Source organism: Acinonyx jubatus, chromosome B3 (genome assembly GCF_027475565.1).
Source record: "Acinonyx jubatus isolate Ajub_Pintada_27869175 chromosome B3, VMU_Ajub_asm_v1.0, whole genome shotgun sequence".
NCBI lineage: Eukaryota > Metazoa > Chordata > Mammalia > Carnivora > Felidae > Acinonyx > Acinonyx jubatus.
In genome coordinates this window covers 133,971,787-133,992,268 of record NC_069386.1, presented here as the reverse complement: position 1 = coordinate 133,992,268, position 20,482 = coordinate 133,971,787, and the positions used below count along the sequence as shown (strand labels likewise).

Below are 20,482 nucleotides of genomic sequence, written 5' to 3'. Positions count from 1 at the left end.
GCTCTGTGCAGAGTGTGGAGCCTGCTTGGGATTCTCTCTCTCTACCCCTTTCCCACTGGTGCCCTCTCTCTCAAAAATAAATAAACCTCAAAAATAAAAGAGAAAAGAATGGGAGAAAACTGGAGATAATGATTATATAGGCAACTCTTTAAAACATTTTGCTAGGGGCGCCTGGGTGGCTCAGTCAGTTAAGCGTTCGACTTCAGCTCAGGTCATGATCTCACGGTCCGTGAGTTCGAGCCCCACGTTGGGCTCTGTGCTGACAGCTCGGAGCCTGGAGCCTGTTTCAGATTCCATGTCTCCCTCTTTCTCCCTCCTCCCCTGCTCATGCTCTGTCTCTCTCTTCTCAAAAATAAATAAACGTTAAAATTAAAAAAAAAAACATTTTGCTAAAAGGGGAGGAGCAAAATGAGATAATAATTGGGAGAACTGGGATCAAGAGCTTTTTTTGTATGAGAGAAAAATAAGATTATGTTCATATGCTCACGTGAAGAATACCTTAGGAAGAAAAGACTAAGGAGGGAGAAAGAAAGGAGAATTTCTAGGCCTATGTCCTTGAGTAGGTGAGAGAAGTGGAATCTTGTCCACATGTGGAAAGGCTGCCTTTAAACAGTAACCAGATAGTTCACCTATAGCCCAAGCCAGAAAGGCCAGGTGTACAAGTGCAGACATTGGAAGGCAGGCAGAGGAGGTAGCAGGAGGCTGTGGACATTTCTTCTGATTCTGTCAAACAGGAAGAGTAATCAAAAGTTTGGAAACACAAGTAGCCAGGACACAGTCGCGTAGGAGAATGGAAATGTGAGTGGGCCACAGAAATATGGTATGATTGCCAGGTAGTTTAAAGAGCCAGTTGAGGTCTGGAGTCATGAATCTGAAATGAGACCAGCCACTATTGGTATGTGTTTTTCTCCAGTCATACTCATCCAATACCTATCTGTGCCTACTGCACCTACAGATGCTGGTAGGTGGAAAGGTGGATCTGACAAGGTTGTGTTTAGCCAAGCAAGCCTGAAAAAGCAAAGGCCAGGGAGGATGCAGCACCAGGGAGGGTTACACTGATTGACCTGAGTAAGGAAGAGGAGAGGAGACGTGAAGTATGGGAGGGACATGAAAGACAGTAGGACTGACACAGCGTCGTCCAGAGGGAGGGAAAAAGAAATCAGAGAACAGGAGACATGAGAATGACATGGAAAGGCTGCACTTTTTGGCAAAAACAAGGTCTGTGATGTGACCATGGGAATGAATAGCTGAACTGGGGTGAAGGTTAAAAACCAGTCACTAGGGCAGACAAATTCAAGGAACTAAGAAGCCAGAGCCTCAGAAGAGTCATCTACTCTAATATTGGAATCACTAAGAATTAAGGCAGAAACAGTTTAGAAAAGAGTGAAAAAAGAACCAGGAGTGAAACTGTCACCAGATTAAAAAAAAAAAAATCAGGGGTCAGTAATATGAAGTTCAGAGCTGGGTGTTTTCAGAAGTAAGGTGGGAATGGTCTGAAAGGGGCAGTGATGAACAAGGAAGGTGCTTACCCCTGACCCAAGCCCAAGGGCACAAGGCAGTGAGGAAAACTGTGTCCTCAGGCAGAGCTGGGTTTCCTCTGGACTAGGGCATGAAGGGAGCCATCAGAGGAGAGAGCATATATGAGATTTTGCTCATGAAGGACAAGGGAAGGATTTCAGTAGTTAGCGTAAGTTGGGACAAAGGTTCAGAACAGGAGATGTGCAGAGCCTTCTGGAAATTAGAAGGGCAACCTGGGCCTTCCTGCAGGGACTCACATGCATGAGACAAAGTGCTCGATGCGGTTAGACCTGGTGGTTCAAGGCAATCAGCAGTGGTAAGGCTCTGAGTTTGGAAGGACTAGGAGCCTCCCTTTACTCCAGCTGACAGACGCAAGAAGGTCTGGGGAAGCCTGTGTCTTCCTCTGAGAACACAGGCCTCCTTCCAGCTTCCAGATCTGTGTGTCTGTGGGAGGTGGGATGCTATATAGATATAAAACTGTGACAGTACTGCATATCTTAGAAACATTTTAAAGACATATTACCATAATTGTCAGGTGCTTTCCTCTTGTTCTGATAACAAATGTATTAATATGAAACCAATCTCCCCCCAGGTAGCCTGGGGAACAGTCTGACATAGGATGAATAAAGGAGGCAACACACACACACACACGCACACTACAACCTATATATCATACACACCCACTCTGTGGACTTAGTTTCTTATATATCCCCCCTATAGACTTTATATGGCTTCTTATATACCTACCCTATAGAAGTCTATAGTCTCCAGGTCAATGTTTTCCTTCATCTATATGTAGCAATTTTCCTGGCTCCAAACAATCAAAAGGTTTACCAGTTTCCCTAGAAAACTTCTTAAACGTTCTTCTTATTACCAGGATCTTATTCTTCCTGCTACCTGGAAAGGGTCTTCCCATGACCCTTTCCAAATATACTCATGTTCATTCAACAGATTTTTACAGACCCCCTTCAAGGTACACAGCTCTGTCCTAGGAGGTAGAGAGCAGCTGGAAATCTCAGGAAATGACCGGGGTGAATAAAAGATCTGAACGCCTTGTCTTAGGAGCTGATTTTGTGTGGAGCAGTGGGAGAGGAAGGACTAGAATCAGGGCAATGGTTCTGGCACTGCTACTGCCTATCTGTAGGACTGGGCACATGACTTCCTCAGAGTGTCTCCTTGTACAGAAAAGGACAGGTTTTCCACTACAACTTTCCAAGATCTTTGCCAGTTCTCAGCGATCCACATGCTATGAATCTACTACAATAATCATCCCTGGCCAATTTCATTTTTTCTAACAAGCCACATTCTTTATTTTGTTTGTTTGTTTGTTTGTTTATTATCTGAGCTGAGACACAAAGTGTTGTGATCAGCATTCTGGTAACACTGCAGAAGACTGTGTTTTAGGATGAGGTGGACGATTGGCTGGCCACCTTTTCAAATTCTCTTTCTTAAAAACAGTGCATCCAAGGAAATGTGAGAAATGACACCTGAGGCAGGAAATCCAAGTGCTGTGATAACTTCACCATGAACTGGTGCCCATGAACTAGGGTCTGGGTTGTAAGCTGGGTTTTTCGGTTCCTGAGGACACACAATGCCCACCAGACTACTGATGTTTGGTTAGAAGATGCAACCCGCTCTGGACCCTACGTGATTACAGTCAAATTCTTAACCATTCCCAAACGCTCTTTGCTTTTCTGTAGCCCTTCATGTTTGCTCCTTCTTTGGACTACGTGTCAAAGCTGGCTGAAATATACGAAAACAAAGAGAGCAAACAGAGTTCAAATTAATGACTTTTTCTGTTTGGAAGGAAGGCTGCGATGATATTTGGGATATCTTGATATGAGTTAACTATTTATTGCCTCTTCTTGCCAAGGAGGCCAAGAATTGACTGTAAAGCTTTAGAAACAACAAACACAGAAACACTGATGGAGCCAACAGAACCACATCTGAATCCAACACGCTCTAGTAAGCAGGAGGCATTCGGAATGATTCTGAAGCAATTATAATGTCACTCCCTGACATTATAAGATTGAGACTTCGATGCCTAGTCAGTGAGAGACCCTAACAAGAAAGAGGCACAGACTCGATCGAACACAAGGCTGGGAGAAAAGAGAGAGAGGCGCTTACCTGGATCTTTCTGTTCTCCCAGCTTATCTAGAATGTTGAAGGAAATGTCCAGGTACTCTCTCTGGATGGCACTGACAGCGATCTTCCTCTGTTTTCTCTGCCTGGGAACAATCTGGATCTTGAATTCGGACTCCTCAGCACCCTCCTCTTCGGTCTTCCTCTCCGGATTCTGTTCTGTATCCGATTCGGCACTGGCTTCCCCCTTCTCACTTTCCACTGGGTTCTCAGCATCCTCGGGGACTTTGAGGAGGACGGTTTTTACCCCTGAACTTGGCATCGGCCCACTGGGCTTCTCCTCCTGGATGCTGGGCTCTGGGCTGTCGTCCAGTGACACCTCAGGGAGAGCATATGACTTCTGAAGGAGGTCTCGTTTCTGCTTCAGCGTCAGCGGGCTGCCACAGGGAAAGTCCTGTGGCACCCCCGGCTTTGATAATTCTGCGGAGTCCGCGGGGTCCTCCAGAGCTATGAGCGCCGAGTCCATGGCACCTGCTGACTGGTTGTTTCCTGAGTCCTTGGAAGAAAAGTCTTTGGAACAATCCTCCACGCTCACTTGCACGAGGGGAGGCGTGCTGAGGCTGGGGACAGAGCGGGGGCTGGGGACTGAGGGAGAGGAGGTGGCCTTCTTAGCAGAGGCCCCCTCATTTCCCGGGCTCGTGGTCTCCTCTTCTTCATCGCTCTCTACTATTCGGAGAGGCGGAAGGGGCTCAAACACAAGGGAGTCGCTGTCAGACGTTGAGAGCACCGAGCGTTTCTCAGGCCCAGATGTTGAATCGGAGGACAAATCTATCAGATCTAAATCCTCTTTAGGGGCAGGCTTTACAGGAGAATCAACCTTGACCTCAAACGTCTCCATGCAGTTTAACCGAACTTCGGGTATCACGGGCCTGCGAGCTTCCTGGAAACTTTCCATTGCTGGGTTCTCGGGTGGTTCGGGGTCGTCGGGCCGAGTAGCAGAATTCTGTCTGGGACGTCCGTGGTCATGTCTTTGCATGATGTAAGCGGCATGGACGGGAGGCTTATCTAGGTCACACCGGTCTATGCAGGACTTCCTCCGGTGCTCGTCTAATGTAAACAAGAGGGAGTCTGCATTCCCTATATCAAGAGATTTTTGTTTTAAAGAGCGCAGCTTTTTTTTCTGAATGCTTTCTTCTCTCACACAGTGCAGAATGCTGTCTTGTAATGCACCCGTTTCTCTATATTCGGCCAGTTCTATTTCACCTGATTAAAACAGAAAAAGCTAGTACTATTTTACTTGGAGACGTCACCATTTTTCCCCCTCATACTTGGGCACACAATTGGCATAAATCATAACCACAATCCCGGCTCCAATAGGAGGTAAAACTGACTTTCTGGCCAAGTTTTTATAAAGTTCAATTCTAATTTCGAAAACCAGAAAAACTCTGGAATGAAAGAACCCGAAATGGCAGTTTAAGATCTTATTTCCAAAATCAGGCTTCAGGATAATTCCTCAGCTCTATTCATTTGTGCACAGGAGAGGGGAATCGCTTTTGGCTGAGGCAGATCTAGGAAACTGTATTCAAATTGTGTGGAAGAGAAGCAAACATTTTGCAACAAATCAAATCAAGCAATGGCCCTCTAAGACGATCATGACGTTAATGATGTATCCATCCAGTCACGTATATATATAAGTGCATATATATATATACTGTTTGTGCATACATATATATAAAATCAACGGTATTAAAATGTGTAGTAACATAATAAAAGTAAGATTTCACCCCAAACAAACGGTAGAGTACAACATTTCTGCATAAAATTACTAAGAGGAAAAAATTCATACTTCTCTGAACATTCATCTCAACCGGCTGATATTTCACCATTTTGCTGCCGCCTATTCTTTTCAATCTTGCAAAAAAAGTTTGAGACTCTTTATTGCAGGGTCCAGTAGGTGTATCATGAATATCAGATTCATCAAAAACACTATCTTCTTCTAATTGGGGAGAGAAAGTCAAAATTACACTTAGGAGGTTATTCTCTCTTAGGCTGTGTCTACACAAGCATTTCAATGAAAGCATGAGGGAACAAAGTCTGAGGTGGTTTCTACACCAGCTCAAGTTCTGGCCACAGCTTGGTATTTCATCCAGATGTCAAATTATCCAAATGTTGACAGAGCAACCTGTTACAAGGTGGCTCTCATTTCCCATGTGACAACTGGCAGCACTTTCAAGAGAGGCATCTCAATATTCCAGTAGGGCCTTCGTGGGGACACTTTTCCAATGCTCTTAAAATCGGATAACGCATACATTTCGGGAATCTGTGACACTCCTTGAACATGCCTGCTTTGGGTGAATTTTCAGGCTAATTTGGCAAAAGAGAATTCAACACAATGAGTAAGTCTTGCCCTTTCCAAAAACATATGCCTTCCTGGGATTTGAGAACTGGCATAGACACAGCCTAACAGTACATGCACCTTATACTTTGTGAATGCAAAATACTGTACTCTACATTTGGTAATGAGACACACGACACACAGAAAAAGCTTAGAGAAGCCACTGGTCATTTCAAAAGCTCCACAAATGATTATGGACTGAAAGAGTAAACAAAGGAAAAAGAAAACAGAAAATAACATTCCCCCCTATTAAAGTAAGACCCTTCTCTGGGGAGTTTGCCATGTGTAACTGTTATGAATCCTAGAAAGCCTCTTTGACGCCGATGATCCTGAGGCTCCGTAAACAAACCTGTCACTTAGAGTGCCTACCAAGATTATTTCTGGTACTCTTTTATCCCTATTTAGCTACTTTTAAATCAAAGATAAACCCAAAAACATATTAATGAGGAAAGGGTTTCCATGTTGCAACCCACAAAGTTCAGTTGATAAATTTTCTTCTTTCATCCTTTGGAAAAGCCAAAGCCCTATACAAAGCAGCAAAACAAAACAAAACACTACAAAAATGCATTTAATACCACAATAAACATAATTAACCTACTAGTCAAGGTGAATATCACTGAAATCATAGTACTTGGCCTATTTTTATGTCTACCCATATGACAAAATAAGGCTCGGGTGTATTATAGCGATTTAAGATTTCTTGAGCATTCGGGGAGTTCAAGAGAGAGCCAAATTTTAAGGATTAATCCTGTCCTAAGACACAAGACTCTACCACTAAATGAAATTTGAAGCAGCAGATGATAGATAATCATACTAATCTCTTTGGGTCAAACAATAACTAAGTGTTAATGATCAAAATGATACAAAACGTCTGCAAAGAAGACAAAGCCTATCAGATCCCCACATTTCTGGGGAGATGCCACACAATGATCTGTTCTATTTCTTTACATCCTTTAAAAAATATATTCCCTTTCGAAAAATACAGTTTTCAAGGAAATAGTTATGTGACTTCCGTTAGATAATTTTGAAATAATTCTCAAAACATACTGAATGAGAGCTGGAAGGACTTCAAGATGGCTCCTCCCATTCAGAAAGGCTCATCTGAGACTGGCCCAAATGCTGAGCCCAGATTGAGGACCTCTGTAGTTTAATTGAGTCTATCCAATTTTCCAGAAACTAGGACCGAAGCTGGTAGACAAGATATTCTTCAGGAAGGATTGGAGTGCTACCAGAACTTAAAGAACTTCGGTCTCACAGTTCCCATCTACGGCCAACCTAGATTCTTGGACCTTTTAGCAATAAATGAACACTGGTCCAATCCATCCTAGTGAGGTATTTCCAGAGTAGTCCTAACAAGTCAGAATCTACACAAAGGGTCATGGGGTGCTTGGCCTTCTCCCAGGATTGGATTAGATGATGTCACCTTTTACCAGTCTAGACACCTTGTGACTTGCACTAAAGACATACACCTTGGTTCTTCATCTCTCATCTGAAAACACCCAGGCTGGGATTTTACTCTATCTAAAGTTTCATTCTACTGCCTTCTTTGCAGAAAAGCTATCAATATAAAAAGTGTTGATACTGGAAATAATTTAAACCCACGCAGCAAAAACTGCATTTCAGTTGCCGTAAATCAATTCTTACTGAACAAGGAGGCTAGGAAGAAGCAATTGAGCGAATTTAGATTCCATTCAAATCTGTGAGCACAAAGTTCAGGAGGAAACTAGAGATGACAAGATTATGGCTCATGGTTCCACGGAGTGCTGACCAAGATGTATTTCACAGCCCAAAACAAGATGCTTCCAACGCACAGGAAAAGGCTTACAAAGGCTACTTAACCAAACTGCCGACAATTTTTTTTTTTTACAACACATTTCTTATGAAATGGGCTTTAGAAGCATATCAGTTATTTCTCTGGAATGCTCGTTTAAAAAAAAAAATTAAAGCAGCAACATTCATAGGAAAGTTGGAACGTTAACGAAGCAGTAGGCGGTTTTTTGATTCCAGAATGATACCAGGGGGCGTTCCACTATCTCCTAAGAAAAACATTGTCCAGAAATGTATTACATATTCAAGCTAAGTTTGGGGTAGAATTGAGATAGGTAAAGTACCTTTTTCTTTTTCGCTGTATCTGCTTATGTTACTGTTGTCACTGTACAAAGGTCCTGCCGTGGCATGGGGCTTGCAGCTATGATACTGTGCATTGAGTGTATTGACTGTTATGTGAATCAGATGCAGCAGGACCTTGCTGATATCACAGTCTCGGTATGGATACTGCTCAATAAAATGGAGGGAGAAAAATATAAACAGTTATTTTGAAGGGTGAATTTTTCCACTTGATCTTGCTAGATGTTTTTCTCAGTATTTCTCGGGGTGATAAAAAGAAATATACAGGAAAGCAAAACCGTTAAGTTTTTATTATGGTCTTATTTTGACAAGGGATCACATTCCCTTCTACTTGTACCAAACCACAGATGGCAATGTGTGCCAGTTCAGTTACAATTCCTTTCAAGGAAATTCTCTGGCATGAACGCAATTTTAAATATTTTCTTTGTTTTCTGACATAATAATTAAAACAAAGATAAAATCTGAGATTCTGACCATAAACAGAGATTGTTGATCTCAGTAGCCTACAATTTGTTATTTTTTGTTTTTGACATTTGTAGCACCTCCACTGGCCTGGTCTCTATTTCTATTTCTATTCCAATGGATTTTGACTTCTCAACACTAATTGTACATCATGATTCTTTCTCTGAAGGTCAAATTACTCTCCTACAAAATTCTCAAATTAGATCTCTTCAGTGTTCTCCTCTCTAAGAGAATCATTGCACCCTAAAAAGGAGTGACAACAGCCACTCACCTTGTAAAGGATGACAAGCAAGGCCTTCAACCACATCTGCCGGATGTGAGGTTTTAGGGACCAGAGGGAACAACGAGGTGGCTGTTGGAAATAATGCCGTAGCTGAGGACAAGAGCAGTATTTGAGCACCTGAACCACCAAGGGGAGAAGGTGTTTGCCCAAGTTAATGTTATAGTCCATAACCTGAAAGAGGAAAAATACTAGTAACTGAAGGAAAGCTGTAAAGAACGTTCGCAAGCCTAAAGGAACATTTGAACCATCAGAACAATAGGCAAAATATTTAAAAGGCATTTCACAAAATATTAACAGTAATGGCCAATGAACAAAGAATGGGAAATGTTAAACCCCACAAGAAATAAAAAACTTGCAAATTAAAATCATTTGAATCCACTTAATTATCTAATTGTTTATCCACTAAATTATGAATTAAAAATAAAATTTTATCTATTAAAATGTCCTATTAAACTATTAACTAGAATTAAACTAGAATCAATTAAAACACCCACTATTGGTAATCACTGGGGAAAACAGGCATTCTCAGAAGTCACTGGCAAGAGTATTATTCAACACAGCCTTTCAGGAGAGCAAGTTAGCAACATCTATTCAGAAGTAAGAAAAAGTACTTACAGCCCCCAATACAGATTTAAATAAATCTTAAGGAAAAAATCAGACAACTGTTGCAAGATGTATACATAAAGATATCCAGCCTTATAGTCACTCCAAATTTGAAAATAACCTCCATAGTCAACAATACGAGATTAGTTAAGTGAAAGATTGTTTGTATGACAACACTATGTAGCCATTAAATGGGATATGATACAAATTTATTTACATGATATCGACTTCATAATAAAGTTTAAAAGAGGTTACATATATTTATCCACATGTATAATATGATCCCATTATTGTAGAAAATATGTGTGCACATACATATACATGTATATATGTATATACGAATGTATATAAATTTGGAGCCAGCAGTATACACCAAAATGTTAGTGACTTATTTTGTCATGGGTTTCCTGGAGATTTGTATTTAATCTTTTGCTTTATTAAAATAAATATGCATAATATAAATATAGAAAGAGAGTAGGGGGTGCCAGGGTGGCACAGTCCATTAAGTGTCCAACCCTTGATCTCAGCTGAGGTCATGATCTCAGGGTTCATGAGTTTGAGCCCCGTATCGGGCTCTGCACTGACAGTGCAGAGCCTGCTTGGGATTCTGCCTCTCCTTCTCTCTGCCCCTCCCCTGCTTGTGCTCTCTCACTTTCAAAATAAACTTAAACATTTTTTTTTTTTTTTAAAAGAGAGTAGTGAGGGAAGAAAAGAGGAAGGGAGGGGAGTCTGTGCCTGAAATGGAGGATCCCTTCATCATAAACAACTGAGTATTCGTGCTGATCCGTCTAGTTACCAGGATCAGCAAAAAACTACATACATATTGCTGCCAATTTGCTTATCTGTGTTCATTATATTACAATCTATTTGAACTAATTGATAAAAGCTACCATCACTGAACTCCTACCATGAGACAGGCACTGATTAAAGGCTTTGCAATATGGTGTCTCTAATCTTTCAAAAACAAAAATCTGTTACTAATGAGCAAAGAAGCAGGGGATGCCTAAGGCCATAACAGTTAATAACAGTGGCAGAGTTGAAATTCATATCAATTTCTCTCTAGCCCCATGCTCGACACCCAATGCAGATTGGTTCTGGAGAGTGAGATTTGTAGCACTGGTCAAATTAGGCATACATATACCCAATAATAACATTAATTCTGCCCTCTATCCGTATCTGAAAGGAATTCTCACAGTGGTGGATAAGATACGTGTGCAGGATGTTCACTGCTGAGCTGTATGGAGTGGTGAGTAGATGGGAGCAATATGAGTGTCCATCACTGGGGGAATGACTATCCATCACGGGGGGACTGTATAGTTAAAGCATGGTAAATGTACACCATGGTGTAAAATTCAGCAGTTAGCAGTAACAGACAACACGGAAAAAGCCAGTGATGATAATGTAACATGGAGTAAGTCGTATGATTAACTCAATTCTCCACTTGAAGCCAAAAAAGATACGAGATTTTTAAAAACCCATAAACAAAAATTCTACACTCCCTTACTGTTTAATGGGTAGAGTTTCAGTTTAGGATAATGAAAAAGTTCTAGAGATGGATAGTGGTTACATAACAATGCAAATACACTTAATGCCACTGAATTATATACCTAAAAGTGGCTAAAATGGTAAATTTTATGTTAGGTATGTTTCACTCCTGCCCCCACCCCAAAATTCTATACCCCCTGTAAGTCTTACTCATCTCATACTCCTTTCCACACACCCCCACCTGATAAAGTGACTTGTGTAAACCTTTACACAAAACCAATGTTGGCCAAATGGAACTTAATGACTTGCTTCTCCTAAAACCCCAACAACAGGGCTCCTGAAAGCTTACACTTACTTGGGCAATTCCTGCAATAAACGCATTAAAGCAAGTTGACAGGCGCATTTTTTGAGGTGCGATCATGAAGCAACCTTCCTGTTGGTCATAGCCGAGTAAGACGTACAGGTGCCGCTTGACTGTGTTGAAGGCCTTCGCACTGCTGATGTCTGACTCGGCACTGCTCTCGTCCTTGGCCATGAACTTCATGAGCACTGTGATCAGCTGGTGAACTGTCTGGTGGTCGATCCCAGCATCTTCGGGGAGCAAGTCCTTGATGGTGTTGTCATTCTCAGGAGACTGTTGTCCTGTCAGTGCAAGAAAGGCCATCAGTGAGTGGCTCCCTCACAGGGAAGTTCACACTAAAATCACACTAAATGGTGTCGATAAAGCACCATTCTAGCTGCTTCCACTAAATATTGAAAGGGTCTGTTCTGGACAAATTTAAAGGCAAACTATGGCTACCAAGCAAAGCATTAGTCCAGGGGTGGACGTTATTGTGTCCATCCACGACCAAGTAATTTGGGAGTAATAAGGGAATAGAAATAAAAATAAGGTACTAGAAAGCACGGTTATCTTTGAACAGCAATAAAAATACCTAAAGAAGCTTTGCATTTAGCAATTTTTTAAGTCTCTGGGCAAAGTTTTATCCTCAATGATAAAGATAAGTTTCTCTTCCAGCTTTGTAAAATAAGCACATAAAGATAACCACAAAAATAATATCCTAAAATCCACTGAGCACAAAAACATCCACTGAGTTATTCTGTTTAAACTATTATCTCAATTCAGATATGTTCATCAATCAGCTGGTTGGGGTGGCGGGGGGTGGGGTGGGGGAGTAAAGTTTTCTTTTCCAAATCCTGAGATATTAGCAGTGTGTGCTCTTTGAAGGATATAGTCAAAGTTATAAATAGTAAATTATAGTCCCTGCTATATGTAATGAGAAACATATAAGGGAGGGGACAGACAGAAAGAAAGAAGCATGAGCTTTTGAAAACAGAAAAGTATCACATGAAGGTGAGCTGAGAGTTTACATGGAAAGAAAAAATACCTCAGTCCTTGACTTACTCTTAACCTAACAAATAATTGTATCTGAGCAGCTCCCTGACACTGACTTTGTCTCTGTTATTTTTCAAAGTCAAAAATTATACCCTGTCTCCACTTGTTTTTCTGCCTCTTCTGATCTGGCTTGGTTTGGGACTTTTGGTGAAGGAAGAGTGAGATTAGCTCTTCTATATTTATGTTTGGGGCCTTATTCAAGGGTTATTTGGGGTTTGAATTCGTGCCCTTTCTTTGACAGGCAACATCAGAATTTCTCAGTTGAAAACAAGGTTTTTGCCTGGTGGCTTAGGTGACACACACCAGCACTCTCGTCTCTCATTCTGCCAGAAAAGTTCTGCTAAACAATGACAGGCTTTGGTTACAAACCATTATAAACCAGACCTTGATTATATCCGGTATAATTGTGGGATGAAGGCTACAAAGAGGAGGTAGGTAGCAATTTATATCCATTAACTCCTCAACTAATTTGGCCAAGTCTCAATCTTTCAGGACACACCCAAGAGAAATGAGAAAGAGGAAATACTACTTCTGGGGACTGACGAAACCAGCTGTCTCAAGGCCAAACACCTCCCTAGAGCAGTGGCATGAAAGTAATGTCAACTTGAGAATTTACTAGTTTAGAAGTACATGTGAGGTAACAAGCTTGGCTGTCTAGTTTTCCCCAGATACTCAGAATAATGTTTGTCTGTTCAAGAGTGATATACTGAGAAGGGGTCATTGGCAGTGGGTGAACAGCAACATTGTCAACTAAGTCTAAGAGCCTCTCATTTAGGAGAAACCACCCGACAAACTTCAATAGGACCCTAGGACATTAACATTTTCTATCTTATAGAGTCTGTGTATGAAGAGTAAATGTGTGCAATGTACTTTAGAGAAGGTTTCACCAAAAACTATTCCTATAAAACCTAAGGACTGTTTATTACAGTGTTCTATATGCATCAATGACAGTGATCAATAATTTGCTAACACCATTATTTATGAGGCACACATCAGCCATCAGGAAAAAATAAGTCATTTATGTGGAACACCCTATTTTACCAAGAGGCCAGAAATGTGAAACATTGCTGTATATTACAATTAAATTAAATGTCTGAAATAGAAGATCAGACCAAAAGCAATACCTATGTAAATCCTCATAAAACAAAATAGGAAAAGTTTAGAGAACCATCTTTCCGGCATTGAAAAATATTTGATCTTGATTTTTTTTTTTCTCTTCTCCAGACTATTACTTTACAACTAGAAGGAATTATTGCTTTGGGCAAGATCGGACCAAGAATGTCACAAGTGTGAGAATGTAGGCCCCCTGCAGGGTTCAATGTTACTGTAACAGCAAGTGATGGCTGTTACAATATAGCTCCATTCCTCAATTTATTTCAGCTGGGGGTGGGGGGTGGGGGCAAAATTTAAGGGACTTTGTATCACTGTCCTGTGCAGCCACCTCCAAGTTCGGACTGGCTAGACTCCAAAATCCCCCTGTTAAAAATGGAACAAAGGAGCGTTTGCGAAGGAGTCGCTCTTTGTTTATGGCCCTAAGTATCCAGGGACCTCAATACAGAAGTAAGGGGGTTCCAAACAAGGCTGAACTAAGACGCTGGCTCCTCATATCATTCCATCCTAGTTCAGGTCTAGAAAACAAATCATCAGACTTCATCTTTTAAATATTTCAAAATCCTTCCCATTGTAAGTAGACGTTGGTTCAAAAAGTATGTAACCTAACCTTTCTGGTCAAATCCTATTTTCCTAACGATTAAGTACCACTTCAGGAATGCCCTATTTTCATTTGAAATATATCTTCATTGATCTTCAGTGTTTTAGCTTTAAGTTTGCTGCTCTTTCTTTGCTTCCCCTGAATAAGCAATAACGAGTGATCTTTAACCATTAAATGTACTGAAAAAAAAAACAAAACAAGAAATAGTTGATGAAACCTTTTGCATAAAGTGGAAAAAAAAAAATCTTTCAATCCAAAATTCACTCCTCTAGTGTGGGCTTTGCAAGTCTATGCCGTGTCTATTATCTTTCTTTACAACAGCATAAGTTTGTCACTGGGACACTCTCCATTAAAAAAAAAAAAAAAAAGTTTCCTTAATCAAATCCCTAAGAAAAATGAGCTTAGAAAAACTGGAGTTTTCTTTATTGATAAGGACAGTATTACTGGCTCAGTTATCTAAAAAGGGCATGAAATTTCCTTTTTAAAACTGAAGGACTATGATATTTTCTCTAAGATGTGACAATTAAAACACTTTGGAATTCTAGTTTTGAATCATAGTCTATGAAATTCCTGTATCTGTTTTTAACTATGGAGATTTAACGTGTTGAATTTTTGCTTTTACCATTTCTCTAAAGAAAAATGTAAGTATCTTTATAATCATGAGGCAGAGTTACTCCTACCATAAATTTATCATGGACTGTTTCCATCATAATCTGTCCACAGAGTGGCACAACTGATTGAAACTCCAAAGTGTAATATAATTTTATTTATTTGATGATTTGAAACCAGGCAGGATCAGGATCTGCTTTTCCAGACTTATCTCCTATTACTCCACCCCAAATGGTCAACATTCTTACAAGCTGGGCTACACGTGGATCTCAGAACATAGCCAATACTTTCCCACCTTTGTATCTTTGCTCAGGGTGATATACTCTCCCAGCACCCCCAACCCCAGCCAATCTCATCCTATGAATCTCAGAAGCCATTCTTACTACATATCCCCACCCTCCTCTCAGCCTCTCAGAATTTAGGGTGTGATCCCTAAATTCTATAAATCCCCAAAGACAAGAGAAGAGGGAAGATGGGAGAGAAGAATGGGGGGAAATTTCCATTATCATTTCCTAACTCTCATGTGGCAAACTGCAAGGCAGAACTTTTTTTTTTTTTTTTTAATTTACATCCAAATTAGTTAGCATATAGTGCAACAATGATTTCAGGAGTAGATTCCTTAAATGCCCCTTACCCATTTAGCCCATCCCCTCTCCCACATCCTCTCCAGTAACCCTCTGTTTGTTCTATTTAAGAGTCTCTTATGTTTTGTCCCCCTCCCTGTTTATATATTATTTTTGCTTCCCTTCCCTTATGTTCATCTCTTCTGTGTCTTAAAGTTCTCATATGAGTGAAGTCATATGATATTTGTCTTTCTCTGACTAATTTCTCTTAGCATAATACCCCCTAGTTCCAGCCACATAGTTGCAAATGGCAAGATTTTATTCTTTTTGATAAGGCAGAACTTTTTATTTACTCATTTGCCTATTTCCCTTATGGGAACAAAGGCTCCTTGAAGGTGAGTGCTATGTCTTACCCATTTTTATACCGCTCACAGAATATGGGGCAGGTTCTGACATATACTAGATGCTTATTATTCCTAAGTGTCTAAGTACACTGAATTCAAATAAATATCTCTAATAAATACTTCTTCTATATAGGAAAAAAAACTGATGAGGTCCCCAAACAGCAAGGAAGTGGTTAGGGAAATAGGGAATATTCCTCTGTGTAAGTGGACTCACTGACCCCCTGTCAAGCCAACAAGTGACAATTAGGTAGAGGAAGGAAGCACACTTCCATGAGCTTGCTCTGCATTTGTTCAGAGAAACCAATGATCAAGCACTATAAATGAGTGTGTATTATGTTGATAGTTCTAATGACACCACCTCATCGATCTCCCTGGCCCATCAACCCAACTTAAAGCTTCATTCACAGTTCTGTTGTGTGTGTGCACAGCCACAAAAGGGCTGTAAAGCTGGGGCCAGTTACTAACTCCATATTGTCATGTGCTCCCCATCCTTGCCTTTGCCTCTTCCTATCTCACATCCATGCCTTCCCACCCTATCCACCAGTCAAGACCTGGCTGTTGCCCCCCAAGTCTCTTCCTGCTGTACCTCATGTGAACCAACCTGTAGCACTGTCACATTCACTCTGGAAGAGAGCTTACTTATGTTCATCCTTTATCTCCCTTACTTGACTATAAGCAAGTTGAGAATATAAAAATTTCTGATGTGTCTTTGCATTCTTCATATTTCCTAGTATTGCAGGTGGCCAATAAATGTTTGTTCAATAGAAACTATCATTTCCCAAAATCATTATTTCAAACAGGGCATTCCTATAAAAATAACTGTTCTCTTTGAGTTACTGGATCTTAATGATCAATAGGCATTTTGCAAGTTAGTGAAGATGTGAGTTATTAACCACCTCTAGAAAGAAAAGAGAGAGCCCTTCCCAATTACTTCCAAAGAAGTAATTTGGAGTTTTAGGCTGGGACACTAACGGGGGGGGGGGGGGCAGGAGAGGCCCATACAAGAGAGTTTTACCAATGCTACGTAGCATTGGACACCTCTTGTTGATACAAATTCAGACCAAGAGATCTCAAGATCTCTCTGCAGGCTGGAGTAGAAATGAGAGTACCCATGTTGCTTTAGGGATTAGGATACTTCTAGATCAATCTGGGGATCCTAAATGGGAAGTTCTTTTGGTGTGGACGCTCATGACCTTAAGGCACACTGTAGCAGAAATGAACGCCCAGGTTAGCTCCATAACCAGACTAGTCTTTATGTGGTACAGGGCAGGAACACCCTAACATCAATGCATCAAGAGGTAGTTATAGTGGAGAGAAAGCAAATCAAGTCTCTTGTACTCAAGCATTAGTCTCCAACTAGTTAGTTATATGTGATCTTGAGCAAATTATCTAAGCAGAATTACTTAATCTCTGAGGACCTCAGTTTTTGTATCTACATGTAAAGCAAAATTAATAATAATAATACTTTATACATATCCAGAATTGTGAAATCAAAATTAGATTATTCATATTAAAAACCCTCTTAGTAGATAAAGAGGTACTATACATATATGAAATGTCATTCTTATTATTATATACCTATCATTATTTAATTCTTTATTCTGGGGGATGAGGAACAGGTTATAATTAAGCTCCCCGTGACCACAAGGGTGGATACTAGCTTTTCACTGGTAGGCTGTTACAACCTATCAAACTGTTATATTATATTCAATTAATATTCAACAGGTATTCTGAATCACCAAAGGTAATTCCTGGTATTCACAGAATCAGTGAAAATATACCTTATAAATAATTACAATTATACCAATTTCAGATTAGCAGGTGAAACTGAATATTTCATCAATTAGGATTAAATAAAGGTGCTGAGCTCCAGTTGGCAGTTACCATGCATGCCTTGCACCAGAGACCAAGACGCCTGGGCTTGAGACCCAGATCTGTCACCAACAGCTTGTGAAACGTGTTCCTTTCTGGGAACTTCAGGTTCCTCTTCTGTAAAATGAGAATGTTAACATACCTCTAATTTTCCAGCTATAATTTCCTGGGAATTTCATTTATGAGCAAAGATCTTTGATTTGACTCACAAACGTCATAAAGGAATGCAGCTCTTCACTAGCCTTGTGAAGTACACCTTCTATACAAGTGTATTTCTGATGCAAAATTTGCCGTATGTAATATGTAAAAGCTAAGATAAAAAAGCCATTAGTTACAAATCCAATGCCAAAAAGCTCAGCCTAAACAGCAATTAAAATAAGTCTTGATGCATAATTAAAGGGCATATGCTATATTTCAGGCCCAGTCAAGAAGAGGTCTTGCACAGAGAAGCTCAAGACTTGGACGGAACAAAAGTATGTTCCGCAAGTAACAAGTTCTTCAGTTTCCATTTAATTACTATCTTAAACCATCCTGTATAATCGTATGATTATCCTGGCATGTCTTTGCTCCCAAGGTAAAAAATATACTGTCTAGTAAACAATAATGCAAAAATGAAAAACTAGTTTGAAATGGCCTCTTAAGCTAAGCCAGTTGTTTCCAAATCTAAACAAGTTTTTATTATGGTGGTGTTGTGTAAATTACCTTTCCAGGAGCTTTACCTTTATATTTAATATAAACAACGCTGTTATCTGCCCCATTTCTATCTGGTCACTTTTGGTGGGGCAATTAAAGGCCTGAAGGCTTTTTTTTTTTTTAATGTTTATTTATTTATTTTGAGAGAAAGAGAGGGGGAGGTGCAGAGAGAGAGGGAGAGAGAGAATCCCAAGTGGGCTCTGCACTATCAGTGCAGAGCCCGATGAGGAGCTCCATCTCACGAACCTTGAGGTCATGACCTGAGCCGAAATCAAGAGTGGGATGCCCAACCGAATGAGCCACCCAGGTGCCCCTGAAGGCTTTTTTTTTTAACTTCAAGAAACATATGTATACATTTCCCCAAAGAGAAGTGAGAGGAGTCTTTTGGTTGGATTGTGAAAATGGGTAATAATAATAATTAGAGACTTTAATTGAATAATTAATTCAACTAAGACTTATGACAAAAAGAAAAGATGGGGTAAAATAAAAGATAACTTATGAAATTGCATTAAGACTCATCTCAAAAAGACCTCACTGTAGAGAAACTGGGTGGATTCCACATTGGTAATGAAGCTAAGGGTCAGAGGTTGTTACTTTTATTCTTTTTTAAATCCCAGTACAGCTGAGGCATGAGCAATGCAAAAACCAAGGTAGGGGGCCTCAGCCAAGGGTTTGCTGATCCTTCTTTCTCATCAATTTTAAGAGAAAATACACTCCGGCCAACACCTGTCATTGGCATTCATAATCTTTGGGGCTCTCTCTTCCCCCCCACTCCACCCCTAGCTGCCTCTCCTTCTGGCATCATTTTTTATAACACTTAGCATACACGGTCTTGAAAAGCCTCCTTACTTGAAATTTTCCTTTTGAGGCCATTCTGAAGAGTTTATCTTAAAACTATTCTTAGATGAAAACCCAAATGTTCTATAGCATGATAAATGGGTGGTAATTACCAAGTTTGTTTTTGACAAAAAAGCAGGTATTCAGACCCTTCACAACCCTCCCAATGCACTGTGGCATTTGTACAGACAACATTCGATCTGTCCCAGCCTTGCCAGTGCCCCCTCAATCCTTAGGATCCTTCATGATGAACTGTAATCTCTCAAGGGACATCAAATGGTAGTTACACTGAACCAAGTTGAATATGATCCTATGGTCTTCCAAATAGTTGAAATCCTCCTTCCTCGGAGACACAGAAATGCGCGTAGAGTCGCAAATAATCAAGGATGGCTACGGGGGATGGATGAGTGATGGTGGCTCCAATGTATAACCTTTTAAAATGTAAATGAAATGTATGTTTTTTCCTATAGCAGGTATAGATGAACATAATATTTCTATGTGTAAATACACATACAAATATAAGTAGTATGTATACTTCTAGTCATAACGGCTCTCTGGGAAAAAAGTGCATATTCAGGTAATGTGATACCTCTTACTGGACCAAAAGTGAATGGGATCAAAAAGTCATCCACCCATATTAAGAGAGACAGAACTGCTATGTCAGGGGCTCAAATGCTTGAGCCTCTGGGGTAAGACCCTTCCAGTTTGCAAACCCTAAATCTAGCACTCTGGTCCAGTTACAGGCACTGCATTCTTTACCTTGTGCACCTGGGGTATGGACACTTGCACACAGCCCTTCCACAGCAGAAGTACCTACCTGGTGTCTGTTCGGGTGTCCCACCGAGAGCTGGAGCAGACTGCTCATGCCTGGTCAACCTCATAGCTTAAAAATCAACAACAACTCTATTTAAATAAGCATTAAAAACAACTTGAGCCTAGAAAATACACTCAGCGCTAACTCACTGGATAGGAGGGGCATGTTTAAGTTTCGTTGTCCCATTTGTAATTAATGTCGCACAAGAGATGTTTGAGTCACAAAAGCTTTGTGGTTTTATGTGAATCTCAAGAACATCCTTGAATGTTACTTCAACTCTTAATCTTCAAAATTGTTATGTGGAGTCAGTTAACAAGAAAGAACAATAAACGAACTTTATATCCCCAAAGTGACGAGTTAAGTTATAAGAGAACTGAGAAATTCATAGAAATTGTCATTTATTTAATCTAGATATCAGTTTCTAGGATCTGATTCAGTCTTCCCTGTAGCCTAGCACTAATACAGGTTATTCCTAAATGGCCACCTGCTACTATCTCTGCTCCCTGAAAAACTGAGCTATTGATGGCTTAAAGGGCTTTCATTGACTCCTTCCAAACTTCACAAAACCACATTTCTATAGCTTGTCATAAATTAGAGAAAAATGCAATAAATAAAATCAAATCATATTTAT

General features: G+C 40.2%; 1 protein-coding gene across 20 annotated transcripts in view; it reads right to left on the bottom strand.

Moving 5' to 3' along the window:
* Positions 1–20,482, bottom strand: part of UNC79 (unc-79 homolog, NALCN channel complex subunit) — a 315,670-nt gene that overhangs the window by 86,313 nt on the left and 208,875 nt on the right. For 14 of the 20 annotated variants that reach the window (XM_053224882.1, XM_053224883.1, XM_053224884.1 and 11 more), the window contains 6 exons: positions 19,855–19,920; positions 11,311–11,597; positions 8,856–9,038; positions 8,107–8,269; positions 5,447–5,596; positions 3,646–4,863 (listed from right to left, as the gene is read on the bottom strand). In XM_053224882.1, coding sequence (XP_053080857.1) covers positions 3,646–4,863; positions 5,447–5,596; positions 8,107–8,269; positions 8,856–9,038; positions 11,311–11,597; positions 19,855–19,920 — 2,067 coding nt within the window. The remainder of the gene's footprint in view (positions 1–3,645; positions 4,864–5,446; positions 5,597–8,106; positions 8,270–8,855; positions 9,039–11,310; positions 11,598–19,854; positions 19,921–20,482) is intronic. The other 6 variants (XM_053224878.1, XM_027066504.2, XM_053224873.1 and 3 more) reach the window with 5 other exon arrangements.